The sequence below is a fragment of the Lepisma saccharinum genome, chromosome 3, assembly GCF_977018435.1.
Source record: "Lepisma saccharinum chromosome 3, izLepSacc3.1, whole genome shotgun sequence".
NCBI classification, from domain to species: Eukaryota; Metazoa; Arthropoda; class Insecta; order Zygentoma; family Lepismatidae; genus Lepisma; species Lepisma saccharinum.
The window spans coordinates 101,260,714-101,287,886 of record NC_139231.1 but is presented as its reverse complement, the minus strand read 5'-3'; the positions used below and the strand labels follow the sequence as shown (position 1 = coordinate 101,287,886).

Genomic DNA, 27,173 nt, shown 5'->3' with positions numbered 1-27,173 from the left:
TAACATTGACAACTATCGATAAGGGTGTTTTCTCATGTCACCAACATTTTAAAAATTATAAAGGGCAGTTTTTCAGGTCACAAACGCTGAGAACCATTTTAAATGGTGCTTTTCATGTCACTAGTTCGAAAAGAAGGAATGGGGCAAGCGGGCAGATTAATGTCAGCCTAAAATTATGTATTTAACACATATAATTTTATTTCAGCCTGGCTCCGTGGCGGAATCGTTAACACAGCGTGCTACGACGCCAAGACTCCCGAGTTCGAATCTATGCCTGTGCTAGAGTGTTCTTCGTATTCTTCCCTTCACCCATCTTTTTTTCATCATATCAGCACTCATCCCATTTTCGCAATTAGACAAAGGTGGCAGGAAAGCGATGTTAAATATAGCAAATGTATAAATAAATAATTTCAGTCGCAGCAATTTACATTAATTATTATAGCGGACTGATAATTAAGAAGAAGACTGATACAGTACTGGTTTCCGAAGAACAGCACTATTTTGGTAGCAAAATGTTTTGCTCCTTCCGCCTGGAGAAATAGCCGTGGTAAAAATCCTGCGGATGTCCATGCATTGTATAAGTGTACTCTTTCATTTCATGAACATTTGCAACTCTATTGTACGATTCGTGCGATAATAACTGATTTCACACCATAAAGGGTCAATCAAGATTCGTGTCTTTTCCAATCACATGCGACTGCTAATACGGAGCATGCGCTGTTCCTTTGAAGAAGAACCGGCGTCAGGTCAACGTCCGCCAGAAGATTGATTTATTGCGGTAAATGCGCACTTAGGCCGTGGAATCAAAACGCATTCCCTACGTAGTTCACTACTTTTCTTTTGCGGAATTGTAAACAACGAGCATGCGAAGTTATATTTTCTATGCCAAAGCTAGGGCAACAACCCTGTTTTGGCACAATGCGGAAAACTTCTGTTGAGATAGAATCTTATGATGTAATAAATAGCATTTCTGATTTCAATTTCATGTTTACAGTTAAAAAAAAAAGAAATCTGTTGGCATTAGAATTTCCTCTTCGCTTCAATTAATTTAAATGACTTTTTTAAAAGTAGTGTTCACGACACACGCTTGCAAAATCCTGCTGGAAGAAAATTCAGTCCTGTTTACTTAAATTTAGGCATTTATCCAGAAATAGAGCGTTGTAGAGGACATACAATTTAGAACAGTGGTTTCCAACTTCAAAAGGTCCGAGGGCCAAAATTATATCCAGCAGTTGATAGCCGGGCCGCATTTTTTTTTTTGGGGGGGGGGGGATTAAAAATTACAAAAATTGTAAGTACTGAACTGAAAATGTAGTACTTTCGCATGACCTAAATTTCTAAAATGAGGCAATAAAAAAATGGAGTTACAAATCAAAATTGTATAATTACAATTTATTTCACAAAAACCCAATACTTATTGATGAATTGAAAGAAATTAAAGACACACCATACAAATAAGAATCCTTCATAGTAAGTGTTCAATGTGAAAATTGAGCCCGATCTGCTTCTTTTATTAAAGTTGTATTTGAATTTCTGTATTTGAGTGTCTCGGAAGGTGAAGCAGTGAAGAATCTGCCAGTCTGCTTCGATATTCGCACAAACTTTAACAATCAGTCACAGTACAATCAGAGTTGGAACACTGGAAATATCTTCGTACTTCGTGCGTAGTAAAACAGATCTCTATAGCGCCTCTCTGCAGTTTGTTTCTGAACACAAAGAGTGAAGCCTTCGCGGAAGCAGGTGAGTTCATTCCATATAGCGAAGGGATGGAATGCATGGTGTGAAGAGAAAGTTACGTCACTTTAGATTCTTCTGATTATCATTGACTGCAAAATCAATTCTACCTGTGATATTGTCTTTCTTCACACAGCATCCGTTCCTTCAGTAAAAAAATAACGTATTTTAATAAAAATAAATAAAATTAATGTATTTTGCAAACTGGATTCGCGGGCCGCAGAAAAAGGCAACGGGGGCCGCATGAGGCCCGCGGGCCGCTAGTTGGAAACCCCTGATTTAGAAGGCCTCTAAACAAGTACACTATCAAGAAGATTTAACAGCTCTTTTCCTTAAAGCCTTTTCAGACACATGGTTTGTACGCGCAGTACGTTGAAGACTATCATTAAGTAACAGTAGGGGAGTTGTCGAACCGGTTTGTCGCCCCCGTAAATTGACATTGCTAAGTTCAAGTTAGAAGGAAAGCAGGAAGCTGGTTATTTTTGTGATTAATAACAGAAATAAAGTTCAGTTAGTTAATATTCTAAAGAATAACCAAAGTAAAAATGCGTTACATCGAGGGAAAAAAATGAGTACAAAATACAGGAACCAGTTTGTTTTCATATTCTACCAATCAGTAGCGTACGCAGGATTTCATCAAGGGGGGTGTTATTTCTAAAACTTTTTTCCAAATTCACATTACCATTGTTTTATTATACTTTAATTAAATAATAATAATCACAATTAATTAGTACTTATAATTAATTAATTATCTAAATTAATACTAATAATACTACTAATAACACTATTACTAGTATTAAGTAGTAGAGATCTACATAAATATAGTATTTATGAAAACATTAGAACGAAATTACTTTCTAGTCATTCGATTTTTATCAAATCCTGGGAGCATTTTTTTTGTTTCTTTGTTACGAAATAATTGTCTGGTCAACGAGGTGAGAAATTTCAAGGGTGAAGAAGATTCATAAATACAAGAAAATATATTAAAATAAATTGAAGTAATCAAAGTATGGAACTCATCCAAGAAGCTGCGGTGATCTGGTCGGTAGAGCGTCTGACAAGTGGCAATCACGCGGGAAATCCGGATTCGATTCCCGAAATTGGTTGGAATTTTTCCGGCTTCTTCCCCGCATAAATGTCCCCGATAATTCACATCTGGATTGTCTCCCTGTTCTTACCAATAAAACATTTTACAATAGTTAAGCTTATTGTAGTTTGAATAATTGTCTAGTCAACAAGGTGACACATTTTAAAGAGATACATTCAAACGTGCTGCGGTAAATAATACAATGGGAAGGCGAATTCGTGACTGTATTCTTGTCCGCCTAGCCTTTGTCTATACATTAGCCTCTTACAACGTACCAACAACTTTATTTAGTTAATTCTCATTGTTCACACACACAAAAAAAAACATGTTCGTTGAACACTGGCGTCCGTAGAGGGGTGGCCGATGGTGTTCCAGCCCCTACCGAAATTTTGAGAAAATCAGAATTTTCAAATAAAAATCCGTTAAGAACTTTAAAAAATCAAAATGTGTAAATGCGAAACCTCTTTTAAAGTAAATCCCGATTACCATTTATGTCTTTGAATACAATTTTAATAGACTGAAAAGCTCCAAAAATACGAAATATTTTATTATGCATCCTGCCCTCCAAAACGAAGCCATGTGATATCCACATTTACTATTCCAGCCCCTCCCGAAAAAAAAATCCTGCGTACGGCAGTGTATTGAACATTGTTGCAACTGAGATACAAAACAACTTTTTTTCTCTTTTAAATCATAGTCACCCTAACCTAACCGCATAAACTCGCGTTTATTTTCAAGGCATCACTCTAAAAGACGCGTGTGTTTGGAATGCTGTGCTTTTCTCCATGCTGCATGGAAATAATAATTCAAATTATTATTATTATTATTATTATTATTAGTAGTAGTAATAGAAGTAGAAGTAGCAATAGTAATATTATTGTCCCAGATCTTTGACTGAGAAAAATTGGCCATTTAAATTTTTTCCACAGCATTTTTCATAATATTTCACAAGCTCAAGGGGGGGGTTTAAACCCCGTAACCCCCCCCTTGCGTACGCCACTGCTACCAATAAATTCAAAGAATAAATAGTTCCAATGTTTTCAAAATTCCAAAATTTTATTTCTGAGAGGTCACAGAATACGCAGGGGTGTCAAGGCCAAGATGGTGACAAGATGAAAAGTTGACTACAGTTTCGGACACAAATTCCTGTCAATAGTTGTTGTATTATACTTTTACTAAATACAATAAATGATTCCGTGTTTGTTCTTTTGCTTATATCTTGAATGGTATCGAATACGAAGGCGCAAATACGGGCTGAGACCCAGGAGAACAACAATATGCCCAATATGCCGCTGCAGCGAAAACAAAAAGGGATTCGACTACAAACATCTGTGTATTTTCAAGAAATAAATGCATTTTGCTAAAGAAAGAAGATATAGTTCCCTATTTAACTTAATTTAGATATTTAAAGTAACATCTGGCCTCAATCTTCGAGCATGTGTAGAACGAATATGTAGGCAGTGGTGTGGCATTTAGTAAAGCGGTTTGTGGATTATTTTATTTGTAATCAATGTAGTTTACTGTCTTTACAAGTATCTGACGTCCAACCGTGCCCACGTGGATCCCTCTTGAAGTTATGCAACATGCAGCGAGCGTTGCATCATATAATGCAACTAGTTATTTTAAACCAGCTTAAAGTGAATCACCCATTGTTCGTTCGTTCGTTATTCTCATTGCTTCAGATGTTCCAAAAGAAATAACACTGGGCACATGAATAAATAGGAAAAATACACTACTATCGAGTTTAGAGGAAGGAATTATATGCCTCCTTACAAGGGCAAGTTAGCAAAATAAAACTATTAATATATAAAAATATAGTTCGTGCATATTTCTAATTCAACAACCAACTGATAGATTTTTACCAGAATTTAGTTCCTCGTCAATTTGCACAAGCCTTTACTGCCCGTATGGAATAGGTTAACTCAACCCGATGCTTATTTAAAAGCATTATGTTTATGCTAATTAAAACTTATGATATCAACTTATCTAATAATGCACCAAATGATCGTTGTCGGAAGTTCTATAGATTTTTACCATGTATTTTTTCTTTATTACACTTTCGCTGGTATCTTTTAAGCATTCTAAATCCAATATATTCTGTTTCTGTTGTAATATAAGCTTATATTCTAACTGATTTTATTCCGACTATATATTTTATTTTATTTGTTATGGTACATTTCATTAGTTTATGTATTATTAACATTTGAACTTCCACGATCTTTTCTATTATGTGAAATTGATGTTAATTAAATGTATGTTGTCCTTTTATAACATTACAATATAGTTGTCTATAAATCCATTGAAGTGGGTATGAGGTCTTTGAGGAAAGGGGTAACCGTTGTGGTTAACCTTTTGAATAAAACGCGACGTTAAAGTACGTACTGACATAATTTTGTTACCTTTTTTTACCCAACACTTTTCGAAAAAGTTTTGAATAAAGTTTAAGGTGCTATTAAACAAGTTATCATCTTGCGCACGCCACAGTTAATTCTGCCTGGGCTGCAAAGCATGGCTACTGTCAGGATCAATAGCTATGCTCGAGATCTCGCCAAGCTGAATCGATAGCGCTGCCAGGTACAAAGGGGCCGCTGCATCCAGAGATATACGTTCAATTATTATAATTAGTTAAGTCACGTGGGGGCTGGACGTCACGAAAATGCAGTATACATTTTACCACGATGTAATCGCTAACCATGTAGACATGATAGTCAACATGCACATGCTCTGTGCACGTCGCTGATTGAGATTTCCATTGTGTCATTTCTGGATCATTCTTTACGGGGAAACAGTGGAATGGAATATTCCATTTGTCACATTGCGACGATTTTAGCATTGCGCACGGCTGTACAGGACGGTATTCGTGTTCAAGGGTCGATGCATTTTCGTACTACGTAGTCACGTCTTTACACAGGTTGAATTATTGCCCTTGCACAAAGATAAATCACTTTATAAAAATCTAAATACTTTCTTTTGTCATTAAACAAATGATTATAAAACATTTCGTTAAACATTAGCAACATAATCATGATAATAAAATCACCATAATACTGAAAATAAGCTAGCTTAATTAGCTAAATTGTTTTATTGTTTTTGTAAGGCATTCGTTACATTATGCTGCTATTAGCGTCATAAATACTTGATAAAATGAGAAATTACAAAAAAGCACCGTTTTTCTCATTGACTTTCATCACATCTATAATAGCTCTCATTCTCAAAGTCCATGCACTTGGAAATTCCTAGTGCGCAGTATTCCATATTAGACACAGCCTTCGGTATTCCTTTAAATTTCAAGGAAATTTGCCATGTGTATATTTTAAAAGCAATATAACTTTCGAATTTGACATTTAGTAGCTTATCAAAGGAATTCAAAATTTTGGATTTAGGATCAAGGGGTCCTAGATTTTAGTACCCCGTGGAGGGTTCGGATGTCACTTTAAACTATAGACCCAGTCCCGACTAGCCTTTCTGTGAATAACGTGGACTTAAAAACAAACTCAAACAATATGATGAAGCACTGTAGGGAAAGGATATTGCCCATCAATATTTTTTCGTCCAATTTCGATTTGATTGATTGATTGATTTGGTTTATTTTATTCCGCTTTTCTGCCACTTTTGACTAATCGTGAAGATGAGAATGAGTGATGATATGGCGAAATTAATGACGGACACTCACAAAGAGCACCCACGCGCAGGCCGGGATTCGAATCCGGGACCCCTGGCGTCGTGCTTTAAATTATAAGGGAATTTATACTTCTCTATGATTGAATCGGAGAGATATAATTTCTAAATTAGTCAATAATTGCGACAGCAAAGCAATTTTAATTTATTACTGTTAAAAGGAAATGTTGATCCATAAGATTTTAACAGGCACAAAAAGTGCAGATAGTATACTTGCTATTAGGTTAAACTTTATGGAACATAAAAAGCACAGGAAAGAAATTTGTCTGTAAAATATTTCTCCTTCATGTAAACGTAGGGGGTTTATGAAAGCTCATAAAATTGGGTCTCTTCTTTGACCACGACACTTGAATATTACACCCGCCCGCCTCAAGAATTTTAATTCATATGTCGTTAATAATTTCAGATATGATAAAAACCCACAACAAATGGCATCATAAACCTATTGGCTTTAAAGTTATAAGGTATTATCATAAATTTCCAGTAAAACGAAAAACATATGAATTCTTTCCAGGGACGGCGCCAGAATTTTTCGACCGGGTGGGCAGAAGCTCTATATTGATAAATTAGGGTGGGCAGTACAAACGTAAGGCATTTGGTGAGTTTGACTAACACGGATCTCTCCCCACGCCCCTCTATTATCTCTCGCTCGAAATTTCCCTCTCACCTTGTGTAGAAAGCGATTTAGACACAAGGAATTCGTCAAACCTAATCATCTTATCTTTTTTACAAATCATTTGGACTGTAAGTGTGACCTTTCCGAACATACTCAAATGTCAACCTGAATAGTATACCCTGGAAACTGTATTCTTGTAGGCAAATGAATCTCTGGCGCCTGTAACCGCAGTCAAGGTAATCCTCCTGGTGCTTTGTGTCTCCTTGCGTGTTTGTGTTCGTTCCATCATGACGTTCATCTAATTCCCATTCACCCTCACCGTCACCATTGGTCAAAACTAGCAGAAAATCGACTTGAAATATAACAAAAAGAGTCAAATCAATCTTGATTACTTTCCACAAATACAGTAACAACAGTTCATAGCACTTCGAAAGTTGAGGTAGTAATTTCAACTCCACAATGCTTCATTTTTTATCAAAACAGATAACTCCGCGAACAACGACGTGGTTTTATCTCAGTCTCAAATATTTTTGTCCGTACGTGAAAGAAATAGTATAAATCTCAGGCCAATCCATGGGTGTCCTGAAGGAGGGGGTGCAAGGGGGCACGCCTGCCTTGTACATTGCACACATATATTTCATTTCATTCACAGTCATTTTGTTTATTATTGAAAGGGTACTTCAGGAACAGATAGCTTCCATTTTAATAAGTGTCATTTCTTTAGGGGGCAGCACTATTATCGAGGGGAATATGCCTCCCCTGCAACAAGTTACCATGCTTGTCCCTCCCTGTAAAAAAAAGATGCGGACGTCCATGGTCAATCATAATAATAATAGTGTAATCCACCTCTTAAATGGACGCATCTTATGTTATGATAAAATGGTATGTTTGACGGAGTTATTTCTGTATATCGTCTCTCCGATCGCATAACGCTCTCGTCTTATAATCAAGGGGTCCTGGGTTCAATTCTCAGTGGAAGCCCAATACACGATCGTTAGGACTACAGATTAAAATGAAGATAAAGTGACAATTAGCCAATTTGAGCATGTGGACTTTTAAAAAATATCACTCCTGGATTATTGTCCTGGTTATTTATTTATTCTTTAATAAATAACAAAAATAATAAAAACAAAATCTGTGATAGAATAAAGAAAGTGACATCAAATTACCCGCGGAGTGGTTTTCGCAGTGCGTTTAACGCCAGGGGTCCCGGGTTCGAATCCCAGTCTGAGCATGGGTGTTTTTGTGAGTGTCCCTTCATCACTTTCATCATCATCATTCATAGTCATCATTGCGATTAAGGCAAAGAAGATGATTTTATTTGTTTATTGTTTATCACTTTGATCATACCCAGGCGGAGATTTATGTGGAGGGCTGGTGCTGACAACATCAAGAACTCACTCCCATCTATGCACAGTTTCAGTTAGTCTATAACCTTTAGCCCTAGCCCAAGTCATGACAGATGGTTAGTTATACTTTTTATACTTCCACATTCCTAATATATTTTATCTTCAATGTATGGCTGATTTCAAAACAATTTTTCTCCATTGAAGGCTGGGTGATGCAACTCTCCAAATCCTCCTAAATCCTGATGAACTCTTGATCATATACACGTACCTCATAATTGTGAATATCCAATAAAACTTACTAAGCCTGTTGATTGCTTATAATCATAGCAGTGTTCATTATATTACATTTAAAATAAAAGAATTCTGATAGTGCCTTTAGCTTTCAACGACAAAATTAAGGAAGCAGAGAAAAAGCTTAAATTAATTTCATTCAACAAGATATTTACTCTAATCTTTGTAAACTTACTTATTAGACAATTCGCCAAATGACAGCAAAGCTAGTTAAGGGATGAAACTTGTGAACTTTCTAGTATCTACAATATTCACAAGTAAAATACATATACATTGAGTGAGGACCAGCCTATACTTACAGAACCGTTTACATTTCCCTAATTGTATATATTTATTTGATTTGATTGGGTGGGCAATCGGGTGGGCACAGGATTTTTTGGGTGGGCGCTTGCCCACCCGTGCCCACCCCTGTCGCCGTCCCTGATTCTTTCATACCTTATTTTTGTTAGTAATTTAATTTGAACAATGAGACAACATACTGTAGAAATATATATTTTCAGGTTCTGAGATATAGCTATTATATTTTGTGAAAATATTATAAACCTGAGAATACACCATCCGAAATAGAACTTAGCTAATTATTAAACATACCTATATGCAAAAACATTAAATTACGAAAGTTTCTTAATTGAAATTCATCATCACGTAAAATTTGTCCTTCGCTTAGAACATGAACATTTGTTTTAATATCACCAATATACCCTTTAACGTATATAAGCTAAATATCTAATTTGGTCGCTATGACCAGACGTAAAACATTTACATCCATTCCCACCGAACTCTATTTTTATTTTTTCTTCCATCTCCATTGCTCTAGACAAGCGACCCCATTATTTTTAACATGAAACGTGTAGTTATGACAGAATCATCAACGCAAGTTATAATGCTTTTAAGGATTGTTGAAATGCATTGACCCATTTTGTTTTTTGGGACGGACAGATGGCACTGTTCCAAGTAACTGTTTGTTACACTTAAATCCAAGGATTTCCGTCTACGATGACTTGGGAGTAGTCTGCCTAAAACACACTCCTTGCCCTATACACCTATTTGGACAAGTTTCGTTCCCTAGTAGGCCTGCAGTGGAGAAAGAGCACTGCAGGGGGCGCCTTATGCCAGAACAATCAATGGCTCAACCTACTTTCAGAATCGGGTCAGTGGCTCTTGCAGCCTTCGGCCAACATCGAAAATGCTGGTCTACGTTGAGAATGACGTTTGCTACTTTGCACTGACCTACATACAAAAGGGTATACTTTAATTGGTTAGATTAAAAACTGTAATTTTTTGCAAGAAACTTGCGTCAATAATTTAATGCACTTCGTAGACTTTTCAAGGAAGGAGGGAATTATTGGGTAACTGATAAACATCTTGAAATTATAAATTGTTATTACAATAAAAGTTTCGTACTCATATTTCCTAAATATAAAATTAGTTTATTCTTTCCTGTGTGTATTCTCTTCAATAATATTCACTACTGTTTGCAGTGTGTCTTGATTAAGACAGTAGTACAGTGGGATCCATGAGTATTACCGTGCAAATTGCCCATGACTATTGTCATTAATTTTTCTCTCACATCCTATGTTTTTTTAAGCGATGGATTTGTATGCATGCTGGTGCAGAAGTTGTCAAGCTTCTTTACAGTTTTCTTTGAATTGTTGAATCTCTTATTCGGTAAAATATAGTGCACGAACATGGTGATGGACAATTTGCACGGCAATACTCATGGATTCCTCTGTACAGTGAGATCCATGAGTATTACCGTGCAAATTGCCCATCACCATGTTCGTGCACTTTATTTTACCGAATAAGAGCTTCAAGAATTAAAAGAAAACTCAAAACGAGCTGTTGACAACTTCTGCACCAGCATGCATAAAAATCCATCGCTTAAAAACATATAGGATGTAAGAGAAAAATTAATGAAAATAGTCATGGACAATTTGCACGGCAATACTCATGGATCCCACTGTACAGGCACTTTTGGTGGTAACTTTAAAATAACAGTTGACAACATTAATGTTGTATAGACAAATTGTCCATTGTTATTTTCGTTCTTTACTATTCTGCAGCCTATGTTATTTTAACAAATGGAATTGTGCTGACGCTTAGATAAGTAGATGTTATCATATTATCCTCGTTGGCATTTTTTACATCTCTACAGAGTGGACAATTGGTTAATTGATTAGTTGCACTTGTTGTAAAGATGGAGACGTAATAAGTTGCAGTGGGCAAATATAAAGTCGAGTTACTGTAATTTTCGGTTTGTTCCATCCTTTTCCAGCTGATAGTGCACTCAACTAATCATTTATAAGGCTGTGGGTAACGTCATTGGTCAGTAAATAAAACCCGACATTGGTTTCCATTAAATCTGCCCGTGCTTTTCAACGATTGTCCACACGCTATAAGAGCTACTCTGAGTCAGAGTGCACTTAAAATAGGCAAAGTAAATGTGTTTGTGCATACTTTTGAAAAACAGAAGAAAAATATCAAACGTATAGGAACACATATATTCCAGAAACAATAGATGTGTGGGGGGGGGGGGTGTAAGAGATCTTCACAACTTCATACAATAGCTGGTATGCGTAACGGCAATTGTCATGATACTTATGTTAGGTAAACTTTGGGAATAGGCTGCACAATCCTCTCCGACTACATTTAAGGGACGGAAGATAAAGTGTGCAAGGCAGTTTTGAAGATTTGAGTGTCAAATTTCAAAGACATTTGCAAATTACCATTCTGAATATGACTCACCGTTACCTAAATGATTTATCACAGCATCTATAACAATTGCATGTTGTCGTATGAGAATCAGAGGAACTGAACTCCAAAAATGTGGTTTTCAGTTTTGTTTTAACATACTCCTCTGAAGAGCTCTATTCAAATCGACATATCTCCACTTCAAATCATTAGCAGTAAGGTGGAGTCACGTACCTCCAATTTTAAGAGTCAGATATATTCCTAAGAATATATTATTTCCTCCCTCCTGCAAATCAGGTAAATTGGAGTTACATCCCTCTGGTTGTCACACGACGATTATGTATCTTCTATTTCTTTTAAAGATAGGTTACATGAGAAAAATATGTGATAAAATACGGCAATATATTTCCATTCATGAGAGATTCTTCATATTTCAGAAGCCAATCCTATAGAAATTATTTTATACCTTTTTTTGAAATGTTGTTATTGTCAGTAAATATTTTGGCTTACTTCCTTGATTTGCTCACATCTGTATTTCTTCTCCCTATTCGCTACATAAAAGTAACTCTTCACATTTTGCATCGTCGTGCATCGCTTGAACCGTGAAAACGTTGCAAAACCATTCGATTCACCCACCACCTACGAAAATAGACTGCCTTTTGCCGAAGCTGATTTCGAACATCTGAAATCGATAATCATGTGTTCTCTGCCAAAATATTTGCGAAGAACAATGCAGGGAATCGTGACTTCATCCACAAGTTCTGAGTCATCCATCATCCAAGTAGAAAACGGATTTCCTGTTCTTTCCGTGACAGTTTCATGGATTTTTTTCTTGATTCTCTTCAAGAGGGCTTCATAGAATTGCTCTCGCAGCCGGTCGATGCTGGGGATGGCAGCGTGGGCGGTATGTGACGTGAACTTGGGGCTTTCATGACGTCAGCTACTGTAGGTTTTCCGTAGAAGGCGTCAAATTGAGCTTCCACCGTAAGAGGTTCGCATTATCTTGCAGCCACTTCTTTTTAAACTCCTTTATCTTCAAAGAAAAGACATTTTTTGTGTCATTTTCTGCATGAAAGAACTTCTATGGGAACGATTCGATTAGATTATGTATTGATTTAATGTTAAAAGTTTCTTTTGACTATCCGAACTGTCTAAAATGCGAGGATGTGATTGCCTTCACAGCGGTTATCGTGAGAGAAATAAAGTGAACCACTTCTAACCCGTATATTCAAAATAAAGCTTTCAATCACGGGCGTTGTTACCGGGGGTCTAAAGGGGGACGCGTCCCTCCCAATCATGCCCTACAATGATTGGTAATGGTAATGACCAGAGGCGTAACGAGACTCATGGGCAGATTACTCTAATGGGGCCCCCAATTACTGCTACTACAGTGACTGGGTCTACGAATACAAAAATGGGTAATTTTAGCATATGGGCTGTAAGCACTATACTCACTAACAAATTAAGATTAATTATTAATTACAATGCTTACAATATAGATTAATTTTTTATCACTTACACAAAAGCATCGATTACTTTTTTAAACTTGATTTTTTTGTTTAATTAAACCAAATGTATGATTTATTGTGGCGGTGCTTATATTAAATCCATCGATGGTTCTATCATTTTCAGTCGAAACCGTAAATACATTTTTTATAATTTTAAATTTAGAAAACGATCTCTCTGCTTTGCTACTGTGAGAGGAACAGTAAGGTGTGTGTTGCCAATCTCTATGGCAATATAAGAAATTAAAAAGTTGCTATTGAAGGAGGGTCAGCTAATCGCCGTAGAATTAGGCAATACGCATTGCAGGGAAGCCAGTGTTTCAGGATCTAGTTGTCCCACTTTTATTGCCGGTGACTGTACATGACACAAGCCGTTCACACGGATGACTGGAAGTCAATAAACTCTGTTGTATCACAAGAATATGAGCTAGTCCTTTCACATCATTCATGTTCTTTATCTTATGCTTGAAAGAACTGATAATATTTGTAAGTGAAATGAAGGTTTGGAAATATTTTTGCAAATTTTTCAGGTTGTTCGCGAAGCTCATGCGCCTGTAGATCTTGACAAAAATAAGGTTGCAGTGGCATGACCATGGGGAGATTGATGGGGCCATACCCTCCCCCCCTTTGACCCAGTATTCCTAAAAAAAAAATGTCAAACTCAGGAAAGGATGGCAAAATCATGGCTGAATACTGAAAAAAATTATGACTGAATACTGAAAAAAAGTATACGTGACCACACCACTGGAAGGTTGTATCACTTTCTATGTGCTGTGTGTCTATAACTACTTTCATGCGTTTAAAACGATTGTCCAGTTGTGAGCAAATTGTGTCTATCATCGGGTAAAATATTGACATGTTTTACCAGCTCTCTCGGTTGGTAAATCTTTGGACAGAGTTCGTCAAAGTGCTTCTTTATCTTTTGATTCTTTTGTCAGAGAATTCACTTGAAATCCTCCTACTTGGCACATAGCTATACTTATCATTCCAACAAGTGATTCAAATGATCCCTGACGCTCAGTCATTTCTAAGAGACGTTCTGTAAGAGATCATGTGCAGGCATGTTTATTTACTCAGAGTTTCAGATACAGTCTTATTTGGTCATTTTACATTGAAACAAATATCAAGAAACTCTGGTTGTAATGACTTACAAGTGATATTCATCTGCTCCAATAATTCACATTGAACAGTCAATAATAAAATGAAACTGAAAAATTCAATTTTCCTCTTAAGGCCAAAATCCCCACTTCTTTCATTTGGCACCCTGCTTGTTAATATTATGTAAGAAATAAACTTTCAAAACATCAAAAAGCCTCTCTTTAAGAACAGACACAACTTCTTATGTTCCTGCCTATCGTGTTGGATTAACTGTTTTGAGAGTTGGCTTTGGCTTATTTCTGGTTCAAGATTTTAACTCTTGCCATGGCAGAATAGTGTTACTAAATATATATATATATATATATATATATTCTAAACTGTTACCAAAAAACGGGGCTCTTTCCCAGTTACCTTCTACAGCATTAAGAACCAAACTTAAATTATGACTGACGCAATTCTGAGGTGCAAGTTGTTGGGTTCTTTTTTTGTATGTAACCACGTAGCGAATATCGGTACTCGACAGAAAATGAGGATTAAGGATTTCTGCATAGATGTAACCGATTTTCTAGCCAGTGTTGCAATCCTTACTTAATTGTTTTAAAACCTCCATAATTTTACCTTGATAACATTCTTAGCTTAGCATAGAATAAAATCGTGGCATAATTACTGCAGACGTGCAACTATACGAAACCATCAGCTTTGGGTCTCACACACTATTATAATCTGCTGCCTGAAGTGGGAAAGTCTAACAAAAACAAGTCAGAAAAATCAATTAGTCTTCGGGCCTTTCGGGACCCCTTTACCTTGGGGGCCCCGGCTGCCCCTGCTTAGTTACGCCCCTGGTAACGGCCCCTTTACCTAAAATTTGTCACACATTTTCATAAACCAAGAATGCGAAAAAGTGAAAAGTAGTGGTCATTTTCTTTCCTTATTCCACCACAACTAGGGTGCGTATTAATGTGGGGATTACAAGATACATATATATGGATAGCCGACCTCCGTGGCGGTGTGGCTAGAACAGCGTGTTACGACGCCAGGAGTCCTGCCATGAGTATGAGTGTTCTTGTGTGTCCCTTACTCAATTTCAGCATACCATCACTCATCCTCATCGTCGCGATTAGCCAAAAGTGTAAGAAAAGGGGCTCTAATTAACAAATGTCAATATGAAACATATATTGATAATAATAGGCTATCCGTACCATTCAACGATTGCACTGATAGTAAATTTAGTGCGAGAAATTCGTTGGACGGAAAACTTTACACCATAGCAAGCGTTCTCGTATCGATATTCTTACTTTGAATCCTTTCTCGATATCACGTGGTGGATGAACTGTTTTCAGAAGTTTATATATAAAGATCCAACATGTGTTCATTCGCTACCAAAATGAAGTCACTGCTGCTTAAAATCCGAAATAACAAAAAAGATCAAACCAAAATCCGTTTGTTTTTGGTTGTTTAACGCCGCTTTTCACATATTTTTGTTAATCGTGGCGAGGAGGTTGAATGAAGGATGATTAGATTAAGCATAATGACAAAGTAAAGCCCACACCCTGGACCAAGACTCTAACGCAGAACCTTTGGAATCGTGAGTAGAGAAGTGAATGCACTCTACCATAGAAGCTAAGCATTTATTTCTTTTCTTGCTTTTGAGATACCTGGTGTCCAATTTAACGGTAAGGAACTTTTACCTTGAGGCAAGCTGAAGTGAAGTAATGGGCAGAATATATACCTAACTCGACAGCATTCCTAGCGATTATACAACGGAAGAATGACCCAAGTAGAAATGTTACTAAGTAGGAAAGAGTCTATTGGAACGGATGACTGGCATATGTTAACCCTTATTACAGTACTATTTTCGATAGATTTGTAGCGGTTATATAACGCTCATATTTGGAATCAAAACGGGAACACACCTGCACGTGTTCGCGGAAAATCAATACCACCACGAGTCGCGCCGAGAGGGTAAACTCAGAATAAGACAAAGGAAAGAGGAACAGTTCATCAGTTCTAACCCTTTGTTCTCAATTCGATTCGTACCCAAAATAAAACTGAAAGTATTTCAAACGCATTAGTCTCCGTGGCGGTTTTAGCGGGTGGACACAGAACAGTCCCACTCAAAATGTATTATAAAGTAGTATTTTTCTCAATATGTTAATAACAAATGAATGTACTATGTCTGCTTTACATACAGGTAGGTTAATTAGTATTGGAGCAACAATTAGACAATGTTCGACAGAATAGAGGTGATTTTAGATTTAAATTTTGATTTTAAATAATATGTTCCATTGTTTTCCTTCAATAAGTGCAGATAAATCAAAGACCATTTTCTCGGACAGTCACAGACACTTCTGTGTTGTAGCAATCTCATCCAATAGGGTTGTTACAACCTAGAAGTGCCCGTGACTCTACAAAAGACGGAAAGAATGCGGCTTTTCACAAGATCTAGTAGTATAGCTGAAGGATATAACATATTGAGGAAGGGGAGAGAGAGAGAGAGGGAAAAAGAGAGGGGACACCAGCAAAAAAGAGGGATAAAAGAAATAAGAAGAATTAAATTTATTGTGCGAGTACTTATTTTTAAATGCGCACATTGAATGTTGCACATACAGTCTAAAATAATAAATAAATAGTACATTTTTAATTAGAACTGCCAGCCTATTAATTTTCATTTCAACGTTGAGCAACATGAGAAACACCGAAAGGTCTGCGATAGTTGAAATATAGCAGATAGGGCGTGTGTAGCACCGACGTGAACTTGGGGCTCCCATGACGTCAGCTACTGTAGCTTTTCTCGTAGAAGGCGTCAAATTGAGCTTCCAACGTAAGAACTTCGCATTATCTTGCAGCCACTTCTTCCTAAACTCCTTTATCTTCAAATACATTTTCTATATCAGTTTCTACATGAAAGATCGTCTATGGAAACGATTCGATTTGTTTATGCATTGATTCAATGTTAAAAGTTTTTTCCACTATCCGAACTGGCTAAAATGTTAGGATATTATTTCCTTAACAGTGGTGATCGTGAGAGAAATAAAGTGAACATCTAATGTTGGAATTCACTGCATAGTAAAGCAATTTTGATGTAGGTTATATTCTCATACATTTCCTTGGAATTTATTATCGTCGTCGTCGCTTTGTAATGAAGGGGTTCCGGGTTCGACACCCGGTGGAGGCATCAGTATCCGGTCCAGTCCCATTTAGCCTTCATGTGCATAAAGTGGAGTTAAAACCAAAACACGAAACTCTAACTCAAACAAGAATTGGTCAGCAAGTTTAAATCTTGTCTCGATTACACCGACTTCTGCTTGGTTTTCAGTATTAGCTCTTGTCTCGCTCTTGGTCTCGGTTTTTTAAACAGTTCGAGACTCTGTAGTCTCAGTACAATCCATGCTTGGAGATGGAAGAGGCATTCTAAGATCAAGCCTCAGTCTCGTCTCGATTCAACAGACTTTCGTCTCGTTCTTGTTTCGAAAAGCTTAAAAGGGCCTGGTTTAGTGTGGGTACCACCCTAATTTATCTGCACGGATATTCTACCATAGCCAAATGTTTTCTCGACTCGTGTATCTTACCTACCCGATGATGTGTGTGAAGAACGCCTCAAGTGGAGCGGTTGTGTACACAGAACGGGGGGTATTGATTTCTATTTGCTCTGTCACGTGACCGGTGCAAGAATGAACTTGGCTCCGCCGTGCGAGAGATTAATTAGTGTAAAATGCAATCTACGTCAAGAGAAGGGCGTTACGTACTTCCAAGTTCGTCCGAAATTCAAATGGAATTGTTTCCACTCTTTTCTGCAAATGCTGGGCGTGGTTGACACCACAAATCTACGATTAGTGCGCCAGTAACTGAAATCGTTATCCATAGTCTAAAAAGTGTTTTTCCCATTTATACAGTATTTCTGTGTCGAGTGTTGTCAAATTTCAACACAAACTGCTTTTAGTTAAATGGAATCAGTCATGGTTACTGAGTACTCTGTCGGTTTGCCCAAATTATGACTTATAATAGTTATTAGATTTCCAAACATTTGTGTATATTTATCAAACACGACCCTTTCACCATCTTGTGTTAGTAATTTATCTCACCATACGAGTTCCATGGGTGGTCCACAAAAGTCATATCCCCTAATCCCCTAAACAACTCTCGCCCAATCTAACTCTATCCTAGTAGCGATAAGCACAGACGCCTTAGGCTGAAGGCTTTTTCTGTCCTCCCAAAATTTATCAAGGGGGGCCAGGACCCACCCCCCCACACACACACACACACAAATACATACATATATACCTCTATATAGCTGAGATGAGAGAATTATCAGCTGGAAAAGGAGGGGGAGAAAGGAGAAAGTCGAGTAACTCGACTTTGGATTCGTCCATGTTCATATATATTACAGCTTGCTCCTTCTCCATCTTTGTAACCAGTGCAATTCATCAATTAATATTTGTATCAATGCTCACCACGAGTCACTCATCAATGGGATGTTACACCACAGAGTTTATTTTATTTCAATCGTGTAGTATTAGATTATTATAACTGTATTTCACTAAGTACTGTAAAAGCAGGCTTGTAATTATGCACGTTAGGAATAAAGAGCATTTTATGTGCAGATTGATATGGTTTCACAAACTTTTATTCTCATTGTCTACTTCCAGCTCCATTGACCAGTGCGTTATGTCAGAAATTCACCTGCAGGACAGTTGTGTTCGTAGGAGGAGTGTTTTGTGCCGTGGGCCTCATTCTCAGCTATTTTGCGACGAGCCTGCTCCACCTTTTTGTCACCTTCGGAGTGCTCACAGGTAAGTTCCTCAGTTTGAGACCGAAGTAAACTCAAACATCAAAAGAAAATTCCAACTGCAGTGCATACCATGTGTGAAAACTAAGGTCCGTTGTGTTAGTATTAACAGCAATTTTATATAACCTGGAACTTATTCTTCAAAGTTTTGCTGGTCTTCCATGTACAAAGCCAGTGTTTTACTTTCACACATTTACCCTTGAAACGTCCTGTTTCTGAAGAACAAATTTTGAATATAAAATATTTGGTACCCTCACTTGTACTTCTACCTGAGTTGTATGAAATGTTGTATTAACATTGCGAAAATACCTTTTAGTATAGATTTGTCTTTCAAAGCATAAGTTAACACTAGTAAGAAATCCAATGATGAAGCAAACATTATAAACATTATGAGAAAGACATATAATTTGCAAATTCATGCTGGTCATAGAAAGAAAGACTCAGTTTTGAATTCGATATGTTGATTACATGTATTTCCAAGGTTACATGATGGTTGAAATTTGCACCTCACAAGATTATCTGTGTTTTTTCTACTGTAGGTAATTCTTTACTATCACCAATGGCATTGTTCATTGTATACCACCTTCATATCATTTCCGTTATAGGACATACAGTAAGTGTGAAGCAGGTGACATGATGGAGAGTGTTATGTTTCTGATTTAAAATCGATAGTTCAAATTTAATTCTTTATTTGCCTAAATTTGTTATAGTTGAGTTTGCAAGTTTTGCAATAACTATTGAATCCAGTTAAAGCAAATTACTGCATGCATTTGGCTTATTCATTTATCTGTTGCTCTAGTCAATGAATTGGCAACACTATAAGATAGTATCATCTTGAGAAGCAATATCTTTTTAGATACATTCTAACATAGACTTATAGATAGAAACTTAATCACCAAATTAATAACATGTGTTTTCCCTTCTTTCCTTGGTGTGTCAGCACTGAACACAGCAGAATGGGTAAGCTCATATTTGTATGTATGTGACAAAATTATGTAATGAGAGCCATTTTCTCAGTACTCACATGTTTCTATAATTATTGGAAAGTAGAATAAACTCGAACATTTATTTATCATAACTTATCATATATTTTCCCGTGTTTTCACGGCATTGATACAATAGGTTTTTATCAACGTACGAGGTAAAGTCTTCCTCATTAATACCATTTATTTTATTTGTTTTTTTTAAATTGATCTCAATGTCTTCAGTGTGTGATGCTTCTCTTCTTTCTAAAAATCGTTATATATTTATTTTCAAGTCAAAGTGTTTATTTATTTATGATAGAATGACAATAAACCAATTATTAAATTCAACAAGTTATTGTGGGGCCTCCCCGATGGCGTAGTGATAAAGTAGTCACCTTGTAATCAAGGGGTCCCGGATTTGATAACCAGCGGAGGCACATTGCACAGTGGTTCGGATCCCACTTTAGTGTCCCGTCCCACTTAGCCTACCTGTGCATAAAGTGGACTTAAAACAATAATTCAAAACAAGTTATAGTATTAATAATTCGAGACATGGGGATCGATTAGATATTTCGTTGAGACTTGCTAATGAAAAAACCCAAATTAGAAAAGGCACACACATATTTTTACGTTCACAACAAATTAAAGAATTTAAATACTTTGTAACTTACACAGTGAAGACATTTGACCCATTCAACTTCTGAATGCTTACATCTTCAATCAATGAATCCCAGTCAAGATCATCCTCGTTGACATTACCTCGTACTTCGTTTTTTGACTACAATACACTTTTATTCAATACGAACATTTTTAGTTTCATTAAATTGTCACATGCATATTGTGGGAAGTCAAAATAAGCATGCAAACACATTTTTTGTAAATTATTTTGCCATTTCAAGAAAAAATACTTTTTAAAAAGTTTTAGAATACCCGAAAATATTTTTAAAAAATCTTGGTGAGCATTTTGTGTGAGGTGAGGGGATGAGGAAACTAATTATTTCAAGTTTAATTGTTGCGTTCTAATGTTCGCTATTTTCCAAAACTTTGCTTAATTGGAAATCGGTAAGTAGTGTTCTGTTAAATGTAGTGGTGTAGAGAATCTTATATCTATAAGACCTTTACTGTTTGTCTCTCCCGTTCTTGCAGACAGCTGTCATAAAAATTAGTATGTACCAGTAAGTACAATGTCCAATGTACTAAATCAGGGTTTCTCAGAATAACTTGTGCGTTATTTATATTCCATATTTCGAACGTTTATTACTGTAAAAAATCTTTATGGGTTTTAGTTAACAAAAATAACTAGCTCATAGTTCTTGTAGATTCCAATCTAGGTTGAATTATGGATATTTAGATTTGTAACCTGCATACGCAAATATGATAAATTTTGAAAATATACTTGGTTTCTTCTGAATATTTGTTTCAGGATAAAATACGGAGTCATGTTGCCAGGTTTGTACGTTCAAGGAAACTTTGGAAAACTGTTGAAAATAATGTATTGGATAGTATCACAAAGCGTTACTATAAATGAATTAAAAATATACAGCAGTAGGAAAGAGGTTACATGTTCCGTTATTCTAAAGCATTATATTTGTTTTTCATTTGTAGGAATCGGAGGAGGACTGTCAACTACTCCAGGCATCATCATCGTGTCAAGGTACTTTGACAAACATCGTGCATTCGCCAACGGGATATGCGTTTCAGGCACCGCAGCTGGTAGCTTTGTTTTCCCAATGCTTATAGATTTCCTAGTCGAAACCTACGGCTTCCATGGAACCATACTTATCCTCGGTGGGTGCATGCTTCACGTGTGTGTTAGTGCTGCGCTCTACAGGCCGCTTGTTGTGCACCAAAGGCTCGTGGAACTCAAAGAGGGTAAAAATGACTCAGACTTCAGGCATGAGAACAATGTGCTGAAAGATGTGGATGGGCTTGTGGGAGTGAAAATTTCATGTTCTCCGGAAGATATGAAAATGGCTGGAGGAGCGAGTAAACTTCAATTTTTGTTCATTAACGAACCAATCAAAACAACTCCTAACGCCGACGGTTCGAACGCTAACAATCTAACCGCCATTTTCGAAAAGAGATCTTCCATCAGTGACGCTTCGCACGAGCTGACTGACAGTGAAGAAGAGAAGGACAAGATTGGAGACATGATACAGCAGATCAAGCCGATCATCTTCAGGAGTTCCAGTATTCTTCACAGTGTGGAAGATCTCAGCACGGATTCCACGTGTGTGTATAAAGACAAGAAGATGGAAGAAGCAATTCTTCAGAGCCTGCAAACGGCCATTCCAGAACTCAATTGTGAGAAGAAGAAGACCATGTCGGAGAAGATTAAGAAGTACTTAGACTTGTCTTTGTTGAAGGACGTGCACTTCCTCTTCATGAGTGTGTCCGTCATGCTGATGTCAGCAGGATGTCCCTATGTACTTTACTACGTTCCGGCGTATGCAACCTCTACAGGCTACACAAAGACTGAGGCCGGATATTTAGTGTCAATTAGTGCTGTGTTGGACCTTGTGGGGCGGTTAGGTCTGGGTTGGCTTTCTGATCTTAAACTTTTTGAGCGACGAAAGGGTTACATTGGAAGGTAAGTGACGTCATGCTTTTCTTGTTTAAATAAATAAATAAATGTATCTGTAAAATAGTGTATCACCTTAGATTCAGCGCATTTTCATGCACAACTGTCACATTTGTGCATTTCCAAAAGCCAGAGATCATGATGACAAAGCTCTGTACTGACCATTGCTTGTAAAATTTATTATGTTTCAAATAGCATTCACTTCAGATGAAAACTATATAGCGTAGAACTATTCGTCGCACTCTCAGGCCATATCCACACATTATCATATATTAAAGTCTATAAGATATTTAAAATGTTTTTGTACAGAAGCTATTGGAACCAAATTAGGTTACAACTATTAAATGTTAATATAATTTCATATAATATAAGCTGTAAGTTAAAAGCTAATTCTCACACAAAAAACTTTTCATCGTAATGCTTATAAGTGCAATTTTGTCTCTTACCATGTTGCCTGTTAACTCTTTATAGACTTCTTGGACTGCAAAAACAATATATCTTTATAATCGTCTATACATTACCACATCCAGTGTGCGAATTAACGGAAGGGGGGGGGGAGGAATCCTGGAATTTCTTCCCTCACAAAAAATTTTATCCCTGATAAATAACATTTTTTTTATCTCTGTCAGGAATGTTTTTTATCCCCTCAAAGACAATGGAATTGAAAGCATAATATACCATTTCTTAACTATGTAACAAATACAATTGAAAAATCAATCGTGTCCAGTCATCAAAGATTTCCCTGCCGAAAAGTATGCAGCCTTGTGGATTAAATAAGGGCACAATGCTTCAACTGATCAGCGTCACCGATTCCAATAGCAACCTGTTTTCCACTTGGCACAGTGCTGACAGTTTACGTGTATTAAATTGTTCACAAGAAACTTGTGGGTTATGTGGACATTGAGCTTGAATTTGGCAATAGAATTTTGGTCAAATTTTCGGTGATAATACTTCGATAGCTTTGTTTGCTTTTAAGTTTGGATTTTCTTACAATGTAAATATACTACTATACAGGTTAGATATAAGGTAAGTCACGGACAGCTCTGGGTTGTAATGATCTCATTGAAAGTCAATGAGGTTGTTACAACCCAGAAGTGTCCGTGACTGTACAATGTATAAATTTGCATACCCAAAAATATCTACCTCCCGATATGAAATCACTGAGTTAGCACCCCCCCAGAAAAAAGTTTAATTCGCACAGTGGCCATATCTATCTCCTAATAGTAATCCTTTCTCTAGACATTACCCGGACATACGTACATATTTCATTTTTAATGTTAATTTTTGTTGTTTCGAAAGATGTGAGGTACATTTTCCTACCATAAGTTATCACGAAATGTTGAAAAATTAAGTTCAAAATGTAAAATCAAGTCTCAAATATGAGGATTAGAGTTTATTTATCAATAGAACACTTTCCACAGTCTGAACTATCCTGAAAATTATACAAAATCTTAGAACATTGATTAATTCTTCTACAGACGTTCTGATGGAAAATTGATTTCTTTTTACAATATTAAACTTAATTATACTCTAAGAATTTCATAAATGAATATAATTATAATTTGTAATTAAACTCTTTTATACTGGTGGAGTAAGTACCCTGTATGCTACCATGGGTAAGTTCAAGTATGCATGTTTGCAGAATTCAAGACGCTTAGTTCCAAAAAGAACTTTGATATATTGAAAATCGTAATATTAAACTCTTCGCTGTAATTTAAGAAAACTATCCAATGCTTTTCAATGTTGTAATAGTTTTTCTAAATCCCTTTGTCTAACATTGTACCCCCCTCATTCCTGCATCTACTGTTCTTATATTTGTTGCACTTAATTTCTTTCAGTTTTATTTATTTAAATCAATCGGTTATACGAGCAGCGTTGTATCCAACAAAAACCAATGCTACAGGAACATCACAGAAATCTATCATGTTGTTTACATTATTCCCAAAATATAAAGTTCCACGGTGCAGAATAATATTCCATCTGCTCATAAAGATGTATATTCTCGAGTCCCAAAACAATTTTCTCCAACTTTACATTCCTGTCGACAAAACTGTTAGTTACAGCGTTGTTCGTGTGACCGATTTAATTATAGTGCTTTTCATCAATTTAAAAATTATATGCTGCACATATTTACATTACTTGGAAACTCTCTCACCTGTTATGCTGCCGTTCCAGTATTCTTGGAGCTGCTGTGTCGGTGCTCTTTCTGCCTTTGGCTGACTCCTTCTACGTGCTGGCGGTGCTCGTTGGGATTTATGGTCTGTGCTTAGGGTCCTGGTTCCTGCTGGTTCCTGTTCTCCTGGCCGATCAGCATGGTACGGAGAAGATCAGCTCCTCTTACGGTCTCGTTAGACTCTTCCAAAGTTTTGGAGCCATTACAGTGCCTCCCTTCTCAGGTAATGATGTCGATTTTTTCATATGTACATAATTGAACTTCGACTTAATAAATGCAAATTCATGCAGTAAACTAAAATTCTAAAGAAATAAGCGTTAGTAGACTTTCCTTTTATGTAAAAATGCACCGCCAATCCCGTGGCGGAGTGGTTAGCATCACGCGCTACGACGTCAGGGGTCCCGGGTTTGAATTCTGTCCTGGGCATGGTGAGTGTCCTTTCATTAATGTAATAATTTCATCACTCGCGATTAGCCAAAAGGGGTAGAAAAGCGACGCTAAATAACAAAAATCAAATCATATTTGTAAGAATATATGTCGTAATCAATGCTTGAAAGTTTTCCAAAATTTCATTTGTGAAAAATTTACTAGCCTACATAACCTATATTGACGGCTTGCCAATGGAAATTCTTTATTTATGTTAATTTTTTTTTAAAAAAATCTTCCTTTTCCGTCTTCTTTCAACCTGTATGTCCTCCGTAGTGAGGACCCTGAGAAGTTAGGAATTGAGATTTCATTTTTTATTTTTTTATTTTTTAACCTTCTGCCTCCAAGGTAAGTCAGATTTTAATGTAACTCTATTTATGTAGTTGCCAGTTTCTTACAAGTTTCTAAATTTCGCGTATTTTGACTCCCAATGTCCATTTTAAAGTTAAAGTACAGTCGGCGTTATTCCCGGCCTGCAATAGCATAAGAGCGCGAGCAGACTTTAAGAACGTTCTCGACTGATTGGCTGTTTCGAGCGTCTGCTGTGATGCGTAGGAAAGGCAACTTCGCAAGTAACCAATCACGTCGCCTACTTACCTCAGTGACACAACAGATTATGTTAAATGGGAGAGTGCACCCTGGAAACCACGACTCTGGTATAAATGCCTTTTTATGCCATTTTATATGAAATTGTGTCTTTGTAGTGAGCCAGTGACTATAATTGTTATTATTCAACATTGCGACACAGTCTCACATGTATATTTTTCAAGAGTTACTGCATAAGGAAGGAAATGCATTGTCGGTTACAGGGAATAATTAGTAATAAATGAGTAAACAATTAAATAGGCCTACTAGTAGTTACATAAAACTTCAAAATCTTTTATATTGTTACATTTGCATTTACGTTTGTATTTCTGAAAACTAAAATCACGCTCAAAATCTTCCATTTCATTTGTGCAATTAAATTCAGGAAAGGTTTCATTAATATTTAAACATTCAACCTCAATGCCTTCTGTCCAGCTGCTCCTCAAACAGCTTTCTAATAATGCTTTTGGTTTTCCTATTTACTGCTTCTCATATCCTCCTCATCCGAGTATATAATCTCCGAGCTTATGTAATGGGTTTAGATTTATTTCAATATTCTTGTTCTGATAAAGTGGTATTCCAGAGTTAGGTCCGCTTTAGACGAATACATTTTCCTTAGCATTCTTCTTTACATTTATGCCATGACCAAAAAGCTACCGTGTAAAATGAGAAATGTTATGGCATTTTAGATGCCATGGCATATTTCATGGCATTTCTCAAGAATATAACCGGCTCTATTTCCGTAACATTTTTCGTAGCATAACCAATCAGAAGTGACCTCATGGTCACGAGTGCAAGTGTAATGGCGGTCGCATGAGATATAAACAACGTATCACTTCACACTTTTAAATGACGATAGCTATTCAACCGAGAGAAATATCGCTGCGTATTAAATGGTTTTAGGTAGAGAAGAATGGCGCTGATTAAATACATACTTTACAACGTTTACTGTACACGTATGGAAGAATATTTTAGCTTTCTCAATTGTAAACACCGTGCACACAGCATTGACGGTGTAACTCGGCGTGCCTTTTGTGCTGTATGTATTGTACAGTGTCTCTCAAAAGTTTTAGGACAACGACATTTTAAACTAGGCAACCCAATTTACACAAGCCGTTGGTGGGTTGCGTGCAGAGTTAGGCTCAATTTCAGGGTTGCCACATGCACAATAGATATTTATAAAATACGCGAAAGAAATATAAACAATTATTATTGTATAAAATTATTAAAAATATCACTATTATATCGCAAATGACAAAATTCTTTCTGAAAGAAAAAAATAGGTTTTGTAGTATTTCATCGCTGATGAGTCTACAGTAAGGAAAAGAGGTGAGAGGAAACGAAGGAGAGGAGAAAGAGAAAGCGAAAGGAGAAGAGGAAAAGTAGAGGAGAGAAGAAAGAGAGGATAGACGAGGAGAGGAGATGTAGTGAGGAGAATGGAAAAAGATTCGAGGAGAGATGAGGAAAAAAGAACAAAGAAGAGAAAAGAGGAGGAAAACGAGAGGAGAGGAGAGGTGGAGACGAGAAGAGGGAAGTGGAGAGTAGAGTAAAGGAGAGAAAAAGAGAAGAACGAACAAAGAGAGAATAGTGCAGTGGAGTCGGAAATCT

The 27,173-nt window shown here is 36.7% G+C and overlaps 1 protein-coding gene across 1 annotated transcript in view; it reads left to right on the top strand.

Annotated features, from left to right (window-relative positions):
* The window catches only part of LOC145985255 (monocarboxylate transporter 12-like), a 64,759-nt gene that overhangs the window by 11,999 nt on the left and 25,587 nt on the right, over positions 1–27,173 (top strand). The window contains exons 2-4 of the mRNA XM_083119043.1: positions 18,696–18,839; positions 21,406–22,390; positions 24,557–24,777. Coding sequence (XP_082975169.1) covers positions 18,696–18,839; positions 21,406–22,390; positions 24,557–24,777 — 1,350 coding nt within the window. The remainder of the gene's footprint in view (positions 1–18,695; positions 18,840–21,405; positions 22,391–24,556; positions 24,778–27,173) is intronic.